This window comes from Leptodactylus fuscus, chromosome 5 (genome assembly GCF_031893055.1).
Source record: "Leptodactylus fuscus isolate aLepFus1 chromosome 5, aLepFus1.hap2, whole genome shotgun sequence".
Taxonomy (NCBI): domain Eukaryota; kingdom Metazoa; phylum Chordata; class Amphibia; order Anura; family Leptodactylidae; genus Leptodactylus; species Leptodactylus fuscus.
In genome coordinates this window covers 96,252,742-96,270,916 of record NC_134269.1, presented here as the reverse complement: position 1 = coordinate 96,270,916, position 18,175 = coordinate 96,252,742, and the positions used below count along the sequence as shown (strand labels likewise).

Sequence of the window (18,175 nt, the reverse complement as noted above, 5' to 3'; positions counted from 1 at the left end):
ATTACAATTTGTCTCTCAAAAATTAACCCCTGCCCTCATATGGCACTGTGAATGGGAAAATAAAAAATTATGGCTTTTGAAAGGCAGTAAGTAAAAAAAAAAGTTAAATCAAGAAATGAAAAATGGCTTCAGTAGGGATGGGTTGAAAAGTTGCATTTCATAAATCGGATCACTTATAGTAACAGGTTCAGCAACAATCAAGCAAGTATGCTGAGAATATAACCAGAGCACCAATATGAACTGCACAGCGTAACAATAAATTCAATTTAAATACATATATCATCAAATAAATATAAAGCAACAAATATATGTCATAACCTCAAGATGCCCACTTTCCAACTTACATTTCAAGAGTGGGGTGAATGTGAAATAATCTAAAAGTGTCACAAATTTTTGTTATGGGGGGCCACACGGTGGCTCAGTGGTTAGCACTGCAGCCTTGCAGTGCTGGAGTCCTGGTGTTCAAATCCCGCCATGGGCAAAAAACCATTTGCAAGGAGTTTGTATGTTCTCCCCGTGTTTGCATGGATTTCCATCCCATATTCCAAAAAAGACATACTGATAGGGAAAAAATGTACATTGTGAGCTCTATGTGGGGCTCACAATCTACATTAAAAAAAAAAAAAAAAAAAATTGTTATGGGACTTTTTTTTTCCCCACAATTTTGTAGTGCAGGGCTTGATACTTTTTCTCCATTAGGTGGACATTCAGAGAGGGAATAAAAGGAATACTAGGGGTGGCACAAGTATATACCAGCAATATCTAGACAAAGCTGTATTTATTTTTTAATCATTCCAATTGAAAACCTATGTTTTGAGTGATCTAAGTTGAGTATAATTGATAATAATATGTGCATACAAATGTTGAGTCATTTTACAGGTAAAAGACTTTTGGTGTGTGTTCTGAAGTCTAACAAGGAGCACGTTCTGTTTCTGTAACAATCTTAATGCTTACTTACAGGTACATACATGTTCCGAGCTGTTGTGTTGCAGCATGTTATCCTTGGCTCCTGTCTCATTTTTGCTATCATTCCAGTGCATTGTCATTCCAGAGTACATCCACTGGCACACTCTGATATTCTGTCTATTCAGCACATGTTGGAAAATTACAGAATGAAGCTGATTTACTGTTCTGAGTGATAGTTTTATAATTTAGCAGTTTACAAACATAAAATACTAGCAGGAGGACCCGGCTTCGCACGGGTATATTTCATTTTTTGTTTGTGTAGTGGCCCCATAAAAATTGTCCAGTTTTACACTGGTGTATTTTGTATGTCGTTTGTGTGGCTGTCCATAAGCGTCATGTGATCATGTGTATCTCAGTTTGGATATCAGTGAAAAACCTGCAATCGGTTGTTATGGATACTTGGAGCAAAGCTGTGTGAATGTGAACTTGTGTAAGAGTGTCATCCACAGTGCCCTGCCCCTTTAAAGCTGACATACAGCAGTGAAGAAAAATGGCTGGGTTGCTATGGAAACCTGGAGTAAAGCTCTGATGTGTGATACTGTGTACTGAGCTGTGTATCTAAGCATCCGACGTGATACTGTGTGCTGAGCTGTGTATCTAATCCTCCAACGTGTGATACTGTTTTCTGAGCTGTGCATCTAACCCTCTGATGGTTGGATATCAGTGTTGGATACACCTGGAGTAATGCTGTGTGCATATGGAGTGATCATGTGTTTGCCAATTGGTATATGAGTTAAAGACTAGCAGGTTTGTATTGGCTAATGAAGGCCATTGTTTTGGGAATACTGTATCTCAGGACGGTATGCCCGAGAGAGTGAGGCCCAGTCTAAAACCTTCCCTGATCTATCTGTGTGCCAAATTTGGTGAAGATTGGCCCAGTCTTTTGGTCGCGCATAGAAGACAGACAGACAGACACTCTTTTTTTCTATGTATAAGATATATTTATATTAGACTTAATGTACGGTACTGGTTTTAAAAAAAGCCCTGTTTAAAAAGGTGGTGTAAGACTATGTTCAAACTTGCAGTATTGTTGCCTGTGCATTGCTGCTATCGTTGCAGAGTTATTAATGTCTCCATATGCAAATGAGGTATTTGGAACAACCATGCTCTCATTGCTCCAAAGAGCTAATTTGCATTTAGACAAAAAACATTGATATCTCATTAACAAAGAATATGATTCACAAGGAGAAAACACTGAACTTGGAGAACAGAGCAGTCCATGTATGTAAGTGAGGAGTTTGCTTCTTTCAGGAGCCCCCAGCTTGCCACAATGTAATCGCCCCACCAACCTGCATAAATGAGTTTGTGAGGGTCAGCCTGTTGATGCTGCTAGAACTGCTTCAGCATACATTGTCTAGGGACAGGAACCCCCTTTGGGCCCCCAAACACTGCTGCGATCAGCGTAAAGTTATGCCCACTTTTTACAAGGTACGAGAAACAGATTTTTGGAGACGAAAGCTTGTTCTAGGGATTTTTTCTGATTGCCATATTTAGAATTGGAAAGCGATTTTTTTTTTCCCCTAATATGGGGTAATTGGCATCTACCTCTTAGTGGTTTTTGCCCTCCTCTGGATCAATGCTGTACAAATCTAGGTGGGACATGATGTTTTTATATTTCAAACCTATATACTGTAACTATATATCTACTCGTTGTTGGGCAGTCATTGTCTATGGTTATAGCCACCACCTCGCTTCTGGACAGGTGGCCACACCTCCATCATTGGTTTACATCATTTTACGGTGAGGATAGGAGGGCTATCTGGAGTGTACATGCTGCAGCACGAGCAATACCTCTCTAAATATCTACTCCAGTATATGGGACTGCTCCTGGGTAAGGGCAGTAGGCCTGAAGTGCTACACATCCCAGTGCTGCTAGTACTAGCTTACACAGAGGCCTCAGAAGCGTGCACATTGTACGAAGGAGTAAGAAGTATTCAAAGAACCAAACTCATCAGAGCTGTTTGCTGCAAAAATATTTAACAATTCATAGGGGTTTTTTTTCACTATATAAATATGTCCTCTGTTACAAATAAGTCACCTTCTGGATTCTCAAGCTCACAAACACCTTATATATTTGTATATATTTTCAGTTTGATATTCAGTGGAACTGCATTTGGACTAACCCCATTCACTGTAGGTAATCTGCGTGTGGTAAGTGTAAATTCACACTACTGTTATTAATATCCATTCGTCAATTGAGTAACAGATGCAGATGAAGCACCATCCGTCTACATTCACTGTAATGTAAAAAAAAAAAAATGACAGAAGCTGTTTTTTTTGTGACTCAAGAACACGACACATATGCTGGACTTTTTCTTCCATTACGAAGTTAAACATAAATGATGTAAGAAAACTTTTGTCATGATTTTTTTTTTTTTTTTTTTTACATTGGAGTGAATTAGAACTGACACCAAATGGAAGTGTCTCTGTCTGCATTTGTCACTCTATTGTCATTAACCCTTCCCGACATCCATACATTGTACAACAGAGATCCAGAGCTAATGCCCACAATCAGTTAACTCTGACTGCAGTTATTTTAAGTCAGGACCCCCCACCCCAACATGTAAAAGTCAATTAATACATCAAATATTCCCCCCTTCCCCGGACGGAATGCAATCGCAAGCGATGTGCTTGCAAAGCACATGGAGCCCATAGACTATAATGGGCTCCGTGTGCTTGCCGTGCACTGCCCGCACTAATGAATTGGGCTTAATTGCACAGCTCTTGCGTTAGCGTTGGTATTCCATTCGGGAAGGGGGGGTCTTCATGTGGACTCCTTGCGGACGAAATACGAGCGCTAGTGTGAACCAAAGCTAATGCAACATTTTCAACAAATTATAAATTACAAAACAGCATAAATATATCTAATCTTTGTTACTACCATCAAAAAGTTTTCTTTACTAACGTTTTCAAACCCTCAGTCCGCACATCACATATCATAATGTAAAAATTTAAATTGTAACTTTTTTAAAAATAAAACATTTAATATTGTTTAGCATAAGAGACAAAATTGTACATATAAAATATATCAAAGTAAGTTAATACAAAGGACTAGAGAATATCCTTTCATTTCTCACATAGACATTCACTCAATTCTATATACATTTAGTACTATTAGCTTTATATCAGTATAACCCCCAAGCCATGCCCACATACAGTATGAAGACTGTCTAAATCCAGCTTACTGACCTTCTTTGTAAATCCAAGGTTTAGCTTTGATTAAAGCATAAATGAGATCCCCACTCCCTGCATCAGTACCACATCCACCATTCACTAAATGATATGTTAGACACTGGTTTTCTTCCCACTCACTGGTCCCAGATAATCCATCCTTGATTCTGATTCTTCCACTTGACAACTGCTGGTTTATTATGTCTTGCTAGCCTACTACTTGATGAACAGTCAGCAATGAGTTTTCCCCATTTTGTCTGTCACTTTGGTTGGCTTCCACTCACGTATTTGCCTATTATAGCACTTATTTTAAAGTGTAGCTTGAATATTTGTGAATTTTGCAGATTCGTCCTGCATCTTATGACTTATTAATAGCTTTATGGATTCATTTGATCAGGTTCAGATGGTTCAATAGATGTTTCAGGAGGGTTTCCCAAAGAGCGTAACAGCTGAGTTTATATTCTATCTGGGATCCTACATCTGTGGAGGATACAAGGGAGCTTGCTAGAAAGCAAAACATCATCATATTACTTTTAATAAAATCCAATTCAAAGGTCCAGTCTTCCATAAGGCAGCAAATGTCTTCATTTACCTGTCCAAAGGACATATAGGTTATAGTTACAAGAATAAATGACAATTCAAAGTCAATATGAATATAGATCAAGGTCCGTTTCAGATGACCATATTATTGCAACACTTTAACATCTAAATTATAGCTACAAAATCCAAATCTCCCGCAGTTCCATAGAGGCCAAACCAGTGTAAATGAAAGTCATTACAAGACTATACTAAATTATGCAACTACCTTAGGTTATCTGGAATGCCACTGGATCCACATAGATGTCATATTTATGGTACGTCTTCACTACGATTCTTAAATTTTCTTCTGGAGAGTGTAAAAAATGTAGATATTAGAAGTTAAAACTTGGCCAACATAAAGCTAACTTTAGTGAAAAGACCAGATTGGTATCAAATTTACAGTAATTGTAAAGTTAAAATGGCTCCAGGTAACAACATTCTGAACACAGTGCTCTTTTCCGGACCGCTGCAACTGAACCATATTAGATATACAATGCTTGGGATGGTATAAGCCAGTGGTGCATACGATTGATGCATAGATTCAGTGTCAGTCAGTCAGTGGAGCAGAGGAAGTAACACCGATCAACGGGCATTGTATTAATATAGAGCATGAATTAAATGGCTGTCTAATCATGTTTCTCTCTCAATAGAACAGTACTACATGTACTATACTATACTCTCCATCTTTGCTGCCAATGTGCTTCCCCAGCTTCACACCAATTTCACCTGAGGAACTATTAGTACGACTGCCATTTTACTGCAATTCACACACTACAGCATAAGGCTTTCTAGCCCTAGCCTAACTAGGAAATTGGCTTACCTGCAACAAAAGATGAATAATCCCAAAAATATGAGGCCCAAGAAGGACCCTAATACCAAGAAATTAATTAAGAAGTTGCTTTGGGGTTCTGTTTCCACACTAGACAAGAGGATTTCTTCACAGCGCTCGCCTGTGTAGTTGTCAATACACCTGCAGCACATAAAAGCAATTCAAGTCATTAAAGGAGCATTCCCACATTAAACAAGGATAGATGGGAGTTGGGCCTTTATGTATCAAGAGTACACGAAGGTCCCATGGTGATCAGTTGCTTGTTCACAGCCAGTGGCGTAACTAGGAATGGTGGGGCCTCGTGGCGAACTTTTGACATGGGGCCCCCTCCAAGAGGGGTACATGGGCGTGCAGGCTGTTTGTGAATAAGAGGGTGACGTGGGGTGCAGGGTGTGTATAAGCAAGAGCGGAAATGGTGGTGCAAGCTGTGTGCGAGCAAGAGGGTGATCTGGAGGGGGGAACCCCCTATTCCACCACACTCTTGCTCACCCACAGCCTGCACCCCCATTCCCCCTTCTTTCTCACACATAGCCTGTGCCCCCAAGTCACCCTCTTTGCTCACACACAGCCTGCACTCCCATGTACCCCTCTTGCTCACATGCAGCCTACACCACCCATTCCCTCCTCTTGCTCTCATAGGGCAGAATAGGGGGTGCAGACTGTGAGTAGGAGGGGTACATAGGTGTGCAGGCTGTATGTGAGAAAGGAAGGAATGGGGGTGCAGACTTTCTCACACACAGCCTGCACACCCATGTACCCCTCTTCCTCACAGCCTATAGCCCATTCCCCCATTGTATACTGACCTGTACAATCCGGGAAGCGCCGCCCACAAAAGACACTGAGTCTGTTAGTAGATTAAAGGACCTTTGAAGACGTCATGATGATGTCATGTCTCAGGTCCTTCAATCTACTAGTATAGATGCCGGCACAGGGCTTGGGACAGTGGGCAGGAGATAGAAGTTTCTCCTGCCTGCTGTCATTATGCAAGTGCCGGGAGGCCCCTGCTTGGGTGCAGTAGGTGCTAGCTTTACTACTGTTAAAAGATGGACTGTTCGAGGAGGCAGCTCCTCTCCATCTTCAGGCAGCCCCCAACATTGCAGTAAATAGGGCCCGTTACGTGCTGGAGTTACACCGGCTGGTAACGGTCTATTTAAAAAAAAAAAAGGTAAAAAAAACGGTAGCAGCTGTTACCAGGCCCCCTAGTGTCCCGGGCCCTGTGGCAGCTGTTACCACTGCTACCCCGGTAGTTACGCTCCTGTTCACAGCACCTAAAGGTGCTTGTGCAATTATAGATGAAATATTATTAACAGGGGGCAAGCAGATTTCCTGACTGTGCTCATAGATTGGTTTTTTTCTTCCTATGTCATCGTTGCATTTATTTGCCCTATATTTACAGTTCATGCTGGTCACTTTGGCTTTTATGAGCTGTTTTTTGCTATTGTACAGTTACTCCTTGCAGAATTACATATAAAACCAGTAGTAATGGATAGGGCAGAGGGCAGACTGCTCCTTATTGTATATGCCCACAGCCTTAGTGACAATTGCAAAATCTGTTGCATTGGAAAAACCTGACAGGACATCATGTAGGCAGGCTTGTAGAGTCATAGAACAAATTGTCCAGCAAGACCCTGCAAATACTTAAATGTTTCATAAAAACTCAGGTACCCTTTAAGAAACTCATAAAATTCTACTCACCTGCAGAGTTGCTTAGGACCTATGCTGTAACATATGCCTCCATTCAAACAGAAAGTTTTCTGCCCTTTCTCTGCACAGGGTACTCCATGACCTGAAACACAAGGTGCATCCAGTGTAAACAATGGTAGAGTCACATCAAACGTCTAACTGTGCTGCCGCTCTCCAAGTTACGTAACGTACAGAATCTGGATTAACAATATCCAAACACAGAGTAAGTCAGTCTGCACCTTCACTCTCTTATCACCAGAAAGCTTAATGTAAAACCAGCCACAGTGCATTTTAGGGGCCATTATGCTGAGCACCATCATGATTTTAGATAAATAGATGCACTTACCTTGAAAATGCCATTTTTTATAAATATCCAAATGAGGCTCAAGTGCAATGGGACATGCCAAAGTTTTCAAGGTCTCTTTATGCAGGTTTGTAACCCTGATGTTCTGGCACACACCCTTTGCACTTAAACCTTGTATGCATAAGGCAGTTCTAAAAATGGCCTTACAGGGAAATGGTGCATCTATTGGACTACTTAAAGGGGCTCTATCATTGGGAAAAGTCATTTTTAACTAATCACATCCTTGCATAGCCTTTAGAAAGGCTATTCCACACCTACCTTTAGTATGTAAATTGCCTCAGCAGTTTTGAATAAGTCAGTTTTTATTCATATGCTAAATAACCTTCAGCCAGCACAGGAAGTTCCCAGCAGCCTCTTCTCTACTATTCTCTCCTATGTGTGTGCAAGCGGGAAGCAGTAAGTCAGCAGCAGCAGCCTGTGCTGTATACACCCATAGGAAACAATAGCAAAGAGGGTGCACGATGGTGTACTGAGTCTAATTAGCATAAATCTCTGTACTGTTTTCTACGAAGTATGAGTTTAGCTAAAACAGAGCTAAACCAGATACAATTGCTTGAAAGAAAAGAAAAAAAAATGTTGCAAGCTTATATAATGATTAATCCTTAAGATTTCCAACCAGAAGAGCGTTCTTACTTAGTTCTACATGGGCGGTTGTGACTCTCTCGTCTTCTTCTTCTAGTTATCACTTAATAGGTTATTATACTCTCTATTATTACACTCTCAGTTACTCTTCAAACTGGTTTGCACTTTATCCCAGAGCACATTTCCAGGAGGATACAGTTTAACCTTGTCATGTGATGGTACATTAATATATTGCTATGGTAAACCTTGATGAAATAATGGCTTGAGAGATTTCATAATGAATGTGAGTAGAGAGCGAGTTATTTGTGTTACATCCTTCATTGTCTAAGATACTGGATATGTTGCAGGAACCAGGTAACACAAGTAGCTCCAATGTGTTGTGACAACTATTATCAAATCACGTTGTCACTACATCTAACCCTCTGGATTACAATCTCTGGCCTACTTTACACAGACTAGGAGTGGAACATGCAAAAATAAATGAACCGTAACTTTTAATACATCCATAAAAACACTTTTCAATACTGGTGTGAGCATATGGCTTAGTGAGCCAACAGCTTCAGCATGTAGATAGTAGTGCTCTGCGTGTAGTGTACTTTTTTAAGTTGTATTGTGTGGGACAGTTGTGCCCTTACTTGAGTTTGGAGGTTTAGATCTATTCCTACTATTCTATTCCATGTTTAGTCCTTTTCACTTGGGGGACAAAATATACATATCCTATTAATATTATAAATGTGAAAGTTTGTGAGTTTGGATGTTTGTGGGTTTGTGTGTTCGGATGTTTGTGAGTCAATCACGCAAAACCCGCTTGACCGATTTGGCTGAAATTTTCCACAAACATAGTTAATACACCCCATTGCGCAATAGGCTACTTTTCCTCACAATAGCGCACATACGTTTTTCCCAGGACCCCCACAAACCCCAAACTCACACCACCATCTCTGCAATCTCACACAGTTTGGACCATAGCAAGCCACAAAATTCATATTGCCCTCTACAGCCTCGCCCCTAACCCCACACAATCTCATATACATAGACTTTACCACTTTGCCCCTCACCTTAATGATACTCCAGGAGGCGCTCTTTAACGCTCTGGAGCAGCCATGTTTGCCAACCCCCACCGCTCTGAGAATCCGCGACACCGCCCACCCATGTCAATACCCCTAGGAGGTCTAATAAATGCAAAAAAAAAGTTTAAAAAAAGTAAAAAAAATATTAAAAACAAAAAAAAAAGGATTAAAAATTCAAATCACCCCCTTTCCCTAGAACACATATAAAAATAGTTAAAAACTGTGAAACACATACATGTTAGGTATCCCCGCGTCTGAAATCGCCCGCTCTACAAAGCTATACAAATATTTTTCCTGTTCGGTAAACGCTGTAGCGGGAAAAATGGTCAAAAGTGCCAAACCGCCGTTTTTTTCACTGTTTTGATTCTGATAAAAATTTGAATAAAAAGTGATCAAAGCAATAACATTTCCCGAAAATGGTAGAACTACAAAGTAAACCCAGTCCCGCAAAAAAATACGCCCTATACATCCCCGTACATGCACGTATAAAAAAGTTACGGCTGTCGGAATATGGCGACTTTTCAAAAAAAAATTTTTTAACAGTTTTGGATTTGTTTTTAAGGGGTCAAAATGTAACTAAAACCATATAAATTTGGTATCCCCGGAATCGTAACGAAACACACAATACAGGGGACATGTCATTTTGGTTGCACAGTGAACGCCGTAAAACCAAAGCCTGTAAGAAAGTTGCAGAAATGCATTTTTTCTTCAAATCCACCCCATTCAGAATTTTTTCCCTGCTTCCCAGTACATTATATAGAATAAATAATGGTGGCATCTTGAAGAAAAATTTGTCCTGCAAAAATTAAGACCTCATATGACTCTGGGAGCAGAGAAATAAAAAAGTTATGGGGTTTAGAAGGAGGGGAGTCAAAAAATGCCATCGGTGGGAAAGGGTTAACTTCAAATACTTCTGTCCCAAAGTCACTATGTAAAGTTTCTCACACACCGTATATATAGCAGCTCTAATACAAATTAACTTCAACACAAAAGTCTCACGTATTCTCTGAATTACAGAAAAAACAAGATACAAAGTTACATTTCATATCCCATACCTTATAATAATAATACATTTTAATATAATAATACATTTTATTTATATAGCGCCAACATATTCCGCAGCGCTGTACAATTTATAGGGTTCAGATACAGACATACATAACAAAGAACGTCATTTCACACAATGGGACTGAGGGCCCTGCTCAAAAGAGCTTACAATCTATGAGGTAGAGGGGGTGACACAAGAGGTAGCAGGGGCGGCATTGCTTATACAGTGTTCAGACAATTTTGTGCATTAGGAATTGTGATAGGCTTGTCTGAAAAGATGCGTCTTTAGTTTGTGTTTGAAACTGTAGAAGTTGGGAGTTAATCTTATTGTCCGGGGTAGAGCATTCCAGAGAAGTGGTGCAGCTCGGGAGAAGTCTTGTACACTACGAAAACCTTACCCACGCCTGTATATACCCACTGCTACAATCACCGCAGACAACGTTGCGGGTACCAGCTAGTAGGATATATAGGGCATGATTTAGGGCTTCCTTTGGGTATTGCCCTTGTAAGGGCAGGCGTTCTTTCATGGGGATAGGGTCAGCGTAGTTTCCGCCAGTGCACAGTAGATGGGACCCTTTTTTGAGGAACACTCCACATGTTTCTGTGAACCGCAATGTTTGATCCCACTAACATTCTGCACCTCAAATGCCCATCAGAATCGCAGCAAGACCGTTCCAATTTCTGCTAGCTGCAATGATGGTTTTCCCTGATGGACAGTGATCATTGTGGGACACTTGTTTGTTCAGGTGGGCAATTTCCAAATGGTACTATGATTTTATGTCCTGAGATACCAGCGTTGATAGCTGTTTATGGATGTATTAAAAATTACGTTTTATTCATTTTTGAATGTTGTACTGCTGGGCTGGGTATTTGTGTATTTTTGCCATGCATAAAAAGGTAGACAACTATAGGTCCAATCCTAAATTTTGCTGGTTTTGACTCTGTCCTACTTTAACAACAGTGAACAGCCTCACCATGGCTAAATATCAAGAATCCCTGATACTCCTTGCTCAATAGCATTGTACTAGTTTACTCATGGAAACAGAATGTATCCAACATATGATAATGATAATAATGAAACCATATATCAATTATATACTCTCCTAAAATGCTATTTAAATTCTTGTTAAATAATTCATGTTATAGATAATTAAATGGATATTCCTACCAAACACATGTATGGACATATTCACAGGATAGGTAGTAAATGTCTGATCACTGCTGGAGCCCTCACCATTCACTGCAAGGTTCCTCCTTATCAGATTGGCTGTAATGAGGGTTGTTACAAGGCCATCAAACTCAGTGGGAAGTAGAGAAATAGTTGGGCAGATTTTTGCAATTTAATATTATGGACAGCATGTTATAGGGAACTGAGCAGAATGATGAAATGAATAAATAAATTGTATACTGAATCTTATACCACAAAACTATATATTAATATTAGCACAGCTCCTCCTGCTCTATTATATTTAATATACTGACTATGGCAGGTTCATAACCTGCCACCACTGTACTGTTTACACCACTTATTCAGCATTGGAAATAAATTTGGGTGCAGTGGCGTAGCTATCGGGGTAGTAGCTGCCACAGGGCCCGGGACATTAGGGGCCCGGCGACAGCTACTACCTCTGCGCTTTTTTTTTCTTTTCTTAATAGGTCGTTACTGGCTGGAGTTACTCCAGCCGGTAACGGGCCCTATTTACTTACCGATCCCACCGTGGGCCCCACAAGTACTATTATTGTACTCTGGGATCTTTTCAGACCCCCGAATATAATAATCGGAGGCCCCAGAAAGGTAAAGGAACATAATAAACGTGTTACTTACCTTTCCACGCTCCTGGCAGGCTTTGGGCATAGCTGTGTGACATCAGTACATCATTAAAGAAGGCCGACACCACCGAAGACTGCAGTGGAGCAGGAGATAGGTAAGTAACCCCCAGGTCTCCAATTATTATACTCTGGGGTCTGAAAAGACCCCAGAGTATAATAATTGTTCATGGGTGTCCACAATGGGCATAATACTGTGTGCAGGGGCCACAATGGGGAATTATAGTATGTGCAGGGGCCACTATGGTGCATAATACTGTGTACAGGGGCCACTATGGGACATACTACTGTGTACTGGGGCCACTATGGGGCATCATACTGTGTGCAGGGGCCACTGTGGGACATAATACAGTGAGCAGGAGCCACTATGGGGCATAATACTATGTGTGCAGGGGCCACTATGGGATATAATACGGTGTGCCGGGTCCACTATGGGGATATAATACTGTGTGCAGGGGCCTAATAGTATGTGCAGGGGCCACTATGGGGCATAATACTGTGTGCAGGGAGCACTATGGGGCATAATACTGTGTCCAGGACCACTATGGGGTATAATACTGTGTGTAGGAGCCACTATGGGACATACTACTGTGTGTAGGGGCCACTATAGGGCATAATAATGCGTACTGGGGCCACTATAGGGCATAATAATGCGTACTGGGGCCACTATGGGACATAATACTTTGTGTGTAGGGGCCACTATGGGGCATAATACTGTGTACAGGCGCCACTGTGGGGCATAATACTGTGTGCAGGGGCCACTATGGGTCATAATAGAGCGCTCAGGAAGGCGGCGGGGGTCGGTTGGTCGAGGTCTTCGGTGTTGGTCAGGAAGGGGGGTCCCCCATGTCAAAAGTTCGCCACGGGGCCCCGCTGTTCCTAGTTGGGTGGTCACATTGTGTTCTAGGTCTGGTAGCGCTTGGTGGTGCTATGTGTTCCTGTGCTGCCTATATTTGCTTGTCTTCTTTTTTTTTTTTTTTTTTTGTTTGTTTGTTAGACTATTAATAATGTACCTGTACAGAACTATTATTGCGGCAAAACTGTTTTTCAGTTGCTTGAATGTGACTGTAGGAATGACCCCTAGAATTCCCACCCTTGTCTGGTCTTAGCTCTTGCCCACGGGCTGTAATTCAGTTTACTTGTGGTGAGTGATAAATATACAATTTCTAGTCTGTCCAAGTAGATTTGTCCTTATTGTAAGCATTAGACTAGATAAAACTGCTTGTGTGTGCAGTGAGCAAAGCACCTGACAGTAATACAGTATTGTCTGCCAGCTAATCTTATGACTAAAGACCTTCAGGCTTATTGTGACAGGGTCCTTGTATTGAATCTTTTATTTTGAGTTGCGTCATGCAGGAAGTGAGGTATGACACCTCAAGGCTATTCAGTTACATCATGCATACAAGGAAAGGAATATGTAAATACGTCCTCCTTGGTGGAAAAAAAAAAAAAAAGGAAACTTGCGCCAAGTTCCACCTTTTGGAAGGTAGATCCCTATAGGTAAATGTCTGTCTTTTAATGAACCTAGTGACCTGTTATTAAACAGTAACGATATCCTCCCTTGTATAACAGTGATGAAGCCTCTTTAATGCCCTTATGCAGTGTAATGCCCCGATAGTGCCCACTCTAAAAACAGGGGAGAAGTAGAGTGCCATAGAAAGCTCCCTCCTTGCTACTGTATAAAGACTGATTTCCCCACTGCTGTCCCCTTTGCATTGATGTGACTGACAATGTCTGTAAAGTGCTGCAGAATACGATGGGGGTCCATGTGTTTTATGCACGGTCTCTCCACGAGTCATGCGGAGAGGAAAGTAGCTCTTAAAGTACTTTTCTCTCCACATGACTTGTGTGGACATCACGTGGAAAACACACACACCCCATTTTACTCTATGGGGACCATGTGTTTTCAATGCTCACCGCTTTTCAATGCGTTCAGTATTCCATTCGGGGAGTCCCTAAGCAGACTCCCTGAACAGAATACCGAACGCAGATGTGAACCAGGCCTAACCTGGAATGCTGTTACTGACCAATATAAATTACATTACAGAACAAGTTGATGCCAAAATTGATGACCGATCTGCTTCTACAGAGCTCATGGTGTGCAGTTAGATTTCAACTATTCACTATAATGTTGTAACTGAAGGTTGTAAGCATGAATTTCATGGATCGCCATAAGAAAGACTACTGATATTTCTGTACATAACGTTCATCGTTACTCTTTTGTCTAAAGGATTATGTGAGCAAAAGTTGTCAAGTTGTCACTCCACTGCATAAGCATCCTTAGCCATATAGACTTCTGGCACCCCACTGCACTCCACAAGTCTAATAATTGGGTCTCCGGGGGACCCTCATCTATATGAATAAAAATATGAGTAAGTAAATGCATTGTGTCGTCACATCATCCAATTACATCAGCATAAGGTACATGGACCAGGTTAGTATTAGGACCAAGAAAATCAGCATCAAAATCTGTGATAAACCCAAACATGAGATCGACACCTGTTATCGTGGCTTTCAGAGTGGATTTTGAATAGCACATGTGAAAATGTTGCATATTTTCCTGATTCTAATCCTGACACTGTGAATGTACTAAATGAAACCACCTGGATTGAACCTGAAACAAAAAATTAATAAACTGCAGATTTAGGCTAAGGGGGCGTTCACACGTAGTAACGCGGCGCTGATTCTGGCACGATAACTTGTGTAAGAATCAGCACTACAAAACAGAATCCCATTGACTTCAATGGGTTCTGTTTAACGCACATAACACATTGATTTCAATGTGTTCCACGCATTAAACGGAACCCATTGAACTCAATGGAATTCTGTTTTGCAGCGCTGATTCTTCCACGAGTTATGCCAGAATCAGCGCCGCGTTACTACGTGTGAATGCCCCATAAGGCCCCACGGGATGTCCTGCAGCAAAAAAGCACTGCGGGAAAAAATGCGGAGGCAATGCATCGTGGTTCTTCCCGCAGTGCTTTAAACAGAAAGTTCATTGAGTTTTCCTCAGTGGACTTTGTTACAATTATACCTATGGGGAAACTGCCGGCGTTTCCGTAGGTATAATTGGCATGCTGCGATTTCCAAAACCGCGCTGTTTTGGAAATCGTGGTGTATCCACACTGCAGTTTTTACCGCAAAGTGGGCATCACATCCACTTTGCCCTTACTGTAAAATGCTGTGATTTTTTCCCACGGTGTTTCCATCCCGTGGGGCCATGGCCTTTAAAGGTCTGTTCTACGAAATTATAATCTATGCAGAAAAATAATCTGTATCATTTATGTTACAATTTCAAAAAATCACATTGATTTCTGGTGATATACATTTATTCTAAGAATACCATATTTAGAACTGTTTATATCTTCATAGATAGTCATAGATATATCTTCATAGGTTACGATGTGCCAGTGACATTTAGGCTATGAATGGGAAGTTACATCATATTAACCAAGGACACAAAATAAAGTCAAATAGTTTCCTTGACTTTTTCATATCTTAACATTTCACAGATTGTTCTTTAGCCTGCCAAGATATGCTTTGTTATATGCTACGTTATACAGTTTTCTGAGTAGAAATAAATTGTCACATCTTTTAAGCATCTATAAAATTACCTGTTGTCATATTATGCAGGCAAATAACTTGGTCCGGACTTAGAGGCAATAATATGTAGGTAAATCGAGTCTGGAATGATAAAAATATATATAATTCATTTAGAAACACTCTAAATGAGGATGAGCATTCAATTTCCTATATGACACTATATTACATTCATCGAAAAGCATACCGCACATGGATATGTCATTTTTTTGTAATTTTTTCCCTCAATAGAACATATTTATTCTAGTACACAACAATGTAACAACCACTTAATACATCTAGACAAGCAAATCTACAAATTGTGTCACGCTGGATACCAAATAGGCCCACACAAAGTGTTCACCTGATAGACCTTGCCACATGCTGTACATTCAGGTGGATGATATTATTACAGACAATCCTATAGTGCTGACATATACAGCTGGGTTGTGCTACTGTGTTTTGTTACTTACAATATTCTGGCATCTACGGGAGAGATGGTAGAGCTTGCTGCATGTCTCTGATCTGTGCACTGTCTGTAGTATGGCTATGAAGCTTCCTGAGCTCCACACAGCTGCTCCTCCCCTGGGCTGTTCTCTCTCCCTTTTCCCTCTCGCTTTTCCACTATCAATTCAATTTTGGTGTTCAGTATATTATTACTAGTAGTGTTCTGTACTGGGCTTCTGCCTTATATCTACTGACACATTTTCAGCACTTTTATACCTAGCAGTTACACTTCCTAAAGACGTCTTGCATCATTGGAATGTTGCTGGTTGCATAATTTGCATGTGATATTTTTAGCACAATTTTGTCTAGGGCTGCTATAAAAACCGGTGGCTATAATCTTGGCACAGTTTACCTGGAAGAGTGTTTTCCTACAACAAAGTATCCTGTTTGACTGGATGTCAGCAATCTCACATCAGAAGAAAACAGGAAACGTATTATGAATAGGTTCAATTCTACATTGCATGGGTGCAGTTAAACTGAAATTAAAGAAAACATTGTTGCTGAAGCCATCTGTAGCAAGACGTCTGTTTAATTCAAGGACTGTTACTTCAAATTCTTAAAAACATAGAAGAAAACACCTTAGTTTAGTTGACAATCTGAGTATAGAAAATCGCAGCGTGTCCGCTGCAGATATTTTTCCGCAATGTGTAGATGGGATTCACTACAGCCTCTTTGTAGGAACTGTAAAATGCCTCTTTTTTTCTGTGCCGTTTACTCCACGTGGTGTGCCCATCCCTAATGTACCTGCAAAACAGAAATTACTCTTTAAGTAAAACTCTAAATACAAAATGTATTTTATTTCTATAGGTAGCATAATACATGTAAAGTAGTGGAAGAAACCTATTATCACCTGGTGATGCAGTCTTACAGAGATACAGGCTTTGCAGCTTGCTGTTGTTTGAGAGTACTTTAAGGGGTTGTCCAGGCAAAAAATCTTTGCAGTCAATTAAGGTAATTATAATATTTCTTTCTTATTTTAAAAGGAATAAGATAGTATCTATAAACACAAATATTATAAACACAATCATTATCATTGTTTAAATGTCAAAAGATCACCCATTCACCCCTGCATCAATAGTATTCTAAATATAGAATATGTGGAGTTCTACACGAAACAAGTTAGTTATTAAACTCTCAGTTTTAATTTCAAGTCGTAAAAAAGAATCTGTCATGAAAGTCATACTGCCCAATCCATTTGCAGCTTGAAATCCTGACAGACTCCCTTGTAACAAACAGCTATCCTTTAACTTGAAAACTTGCACCATTTCAGAGAAAAAATAGTTAAGAAATGACCTTTCACAACGTCCGCCGTCTCCAGCACTTTGTGTTCTTCAACAGATTTCGCTCCACTGATTCCGATGCAGTGGAATCTTTTCTCTAGCCCCAACTCTTTTGTTAGTTTCAGCGCCCGATAATCTAGCTAGGCTCCTTACTGTCAGGTGGGCTGTCTCTCACTGTCTAGTCTAGGACCACCCACCTAGGCCTAATTAACATATTGGGTACTTAAACTAATGGCACCAATTGCTCAGGAAAAATGGCGGCTAGAGAAAAAAAAATTAAACTTTACCTGATTCAGTGGAGTGAAATATATTGAAGAATTCAAAGAAGTGGAGTTGATAAGTACATGGTATCACAGGCACAACTCCTCACTGACTACTTAACATACTTATAATAATAAATAAATAAAAACATGACAATTACTTTTGTGGATGAATAAGGCCGCAATGTTTATTAAGAGTTACATAAATTAATTATTAATCAATAAATCAAATAATCAAATGTATAAACACAACCAAAGAGTAACCATATCCAATACCAGAATCTATAACCACCTAGTCCACCCAGCATTAGCTGGGTGACCATTTCCCACTAACAAACATCACGACAATTGTATGAAAGTCCTTGATAAAGGGGGGGGCGGGGGGGGGCTCAGGTTTATTATAGCTCCTCCGAGAAACTGCTTGACCACGG

The 18,175-nt window shown here is 40.4% G+C and overlaps 1 protein-coding gene across 1 annotated transcript; it reads right to left on the bottom strand.

Annotated features, from left to right (window-relative positions):
• Positions 1 to 4,035: 4,035 nt before the first annotated feature.
• NRG4 (neuregulin 4) lies at positions 4,036 to 16,368 on the bottom strand. Its single transcript, XM_075273871.1, has 6 exons — positions 16,171 to 16,368; positions 15,733 to 15,802; positions 7,241 to 7,331; positions 5,537 to 5,686; positions 4,943 to 5,023; positions 4,036 to 4,729 (listed from the first exon to the last, which is right to left on the bottom strand). The coding sequence occupies exons 2-5, from the start codon at positions 15,740 to 15,742 to the stop codon at positions 4,987 to 4,989; spliced, it is 288 nt and encodes a 95-aa protein (XP_075129972.1). The 5' UTR covers positions 15,743 to 15,802; positions 16,171 to 16,368; the 3' UTR covers positions 4,036 to 4,729; positions 4,943 to 4,986.
• Positions 16,369 to 18,175: the final 1,807 nt, after the last annotated feature.

Coding starts and splice junctions, on each gene's coding strand:
- NRG4 (XM_075273871.1), bottom strand. Junction 5,687..7,240: donor GGTCCTAAGCAACTCTGCAG/GTGAGTAGAATT, acceptor TATGTGCTGCAG/GTGTATTGACAACTACACAG. Junction 5,024..5,536: donor TTATTCATCTTTTGTTGCAG/GTAAGCCAATTT, acceptor TACACTCTCCAG/AAGAAAATTTAAGAATCGTA.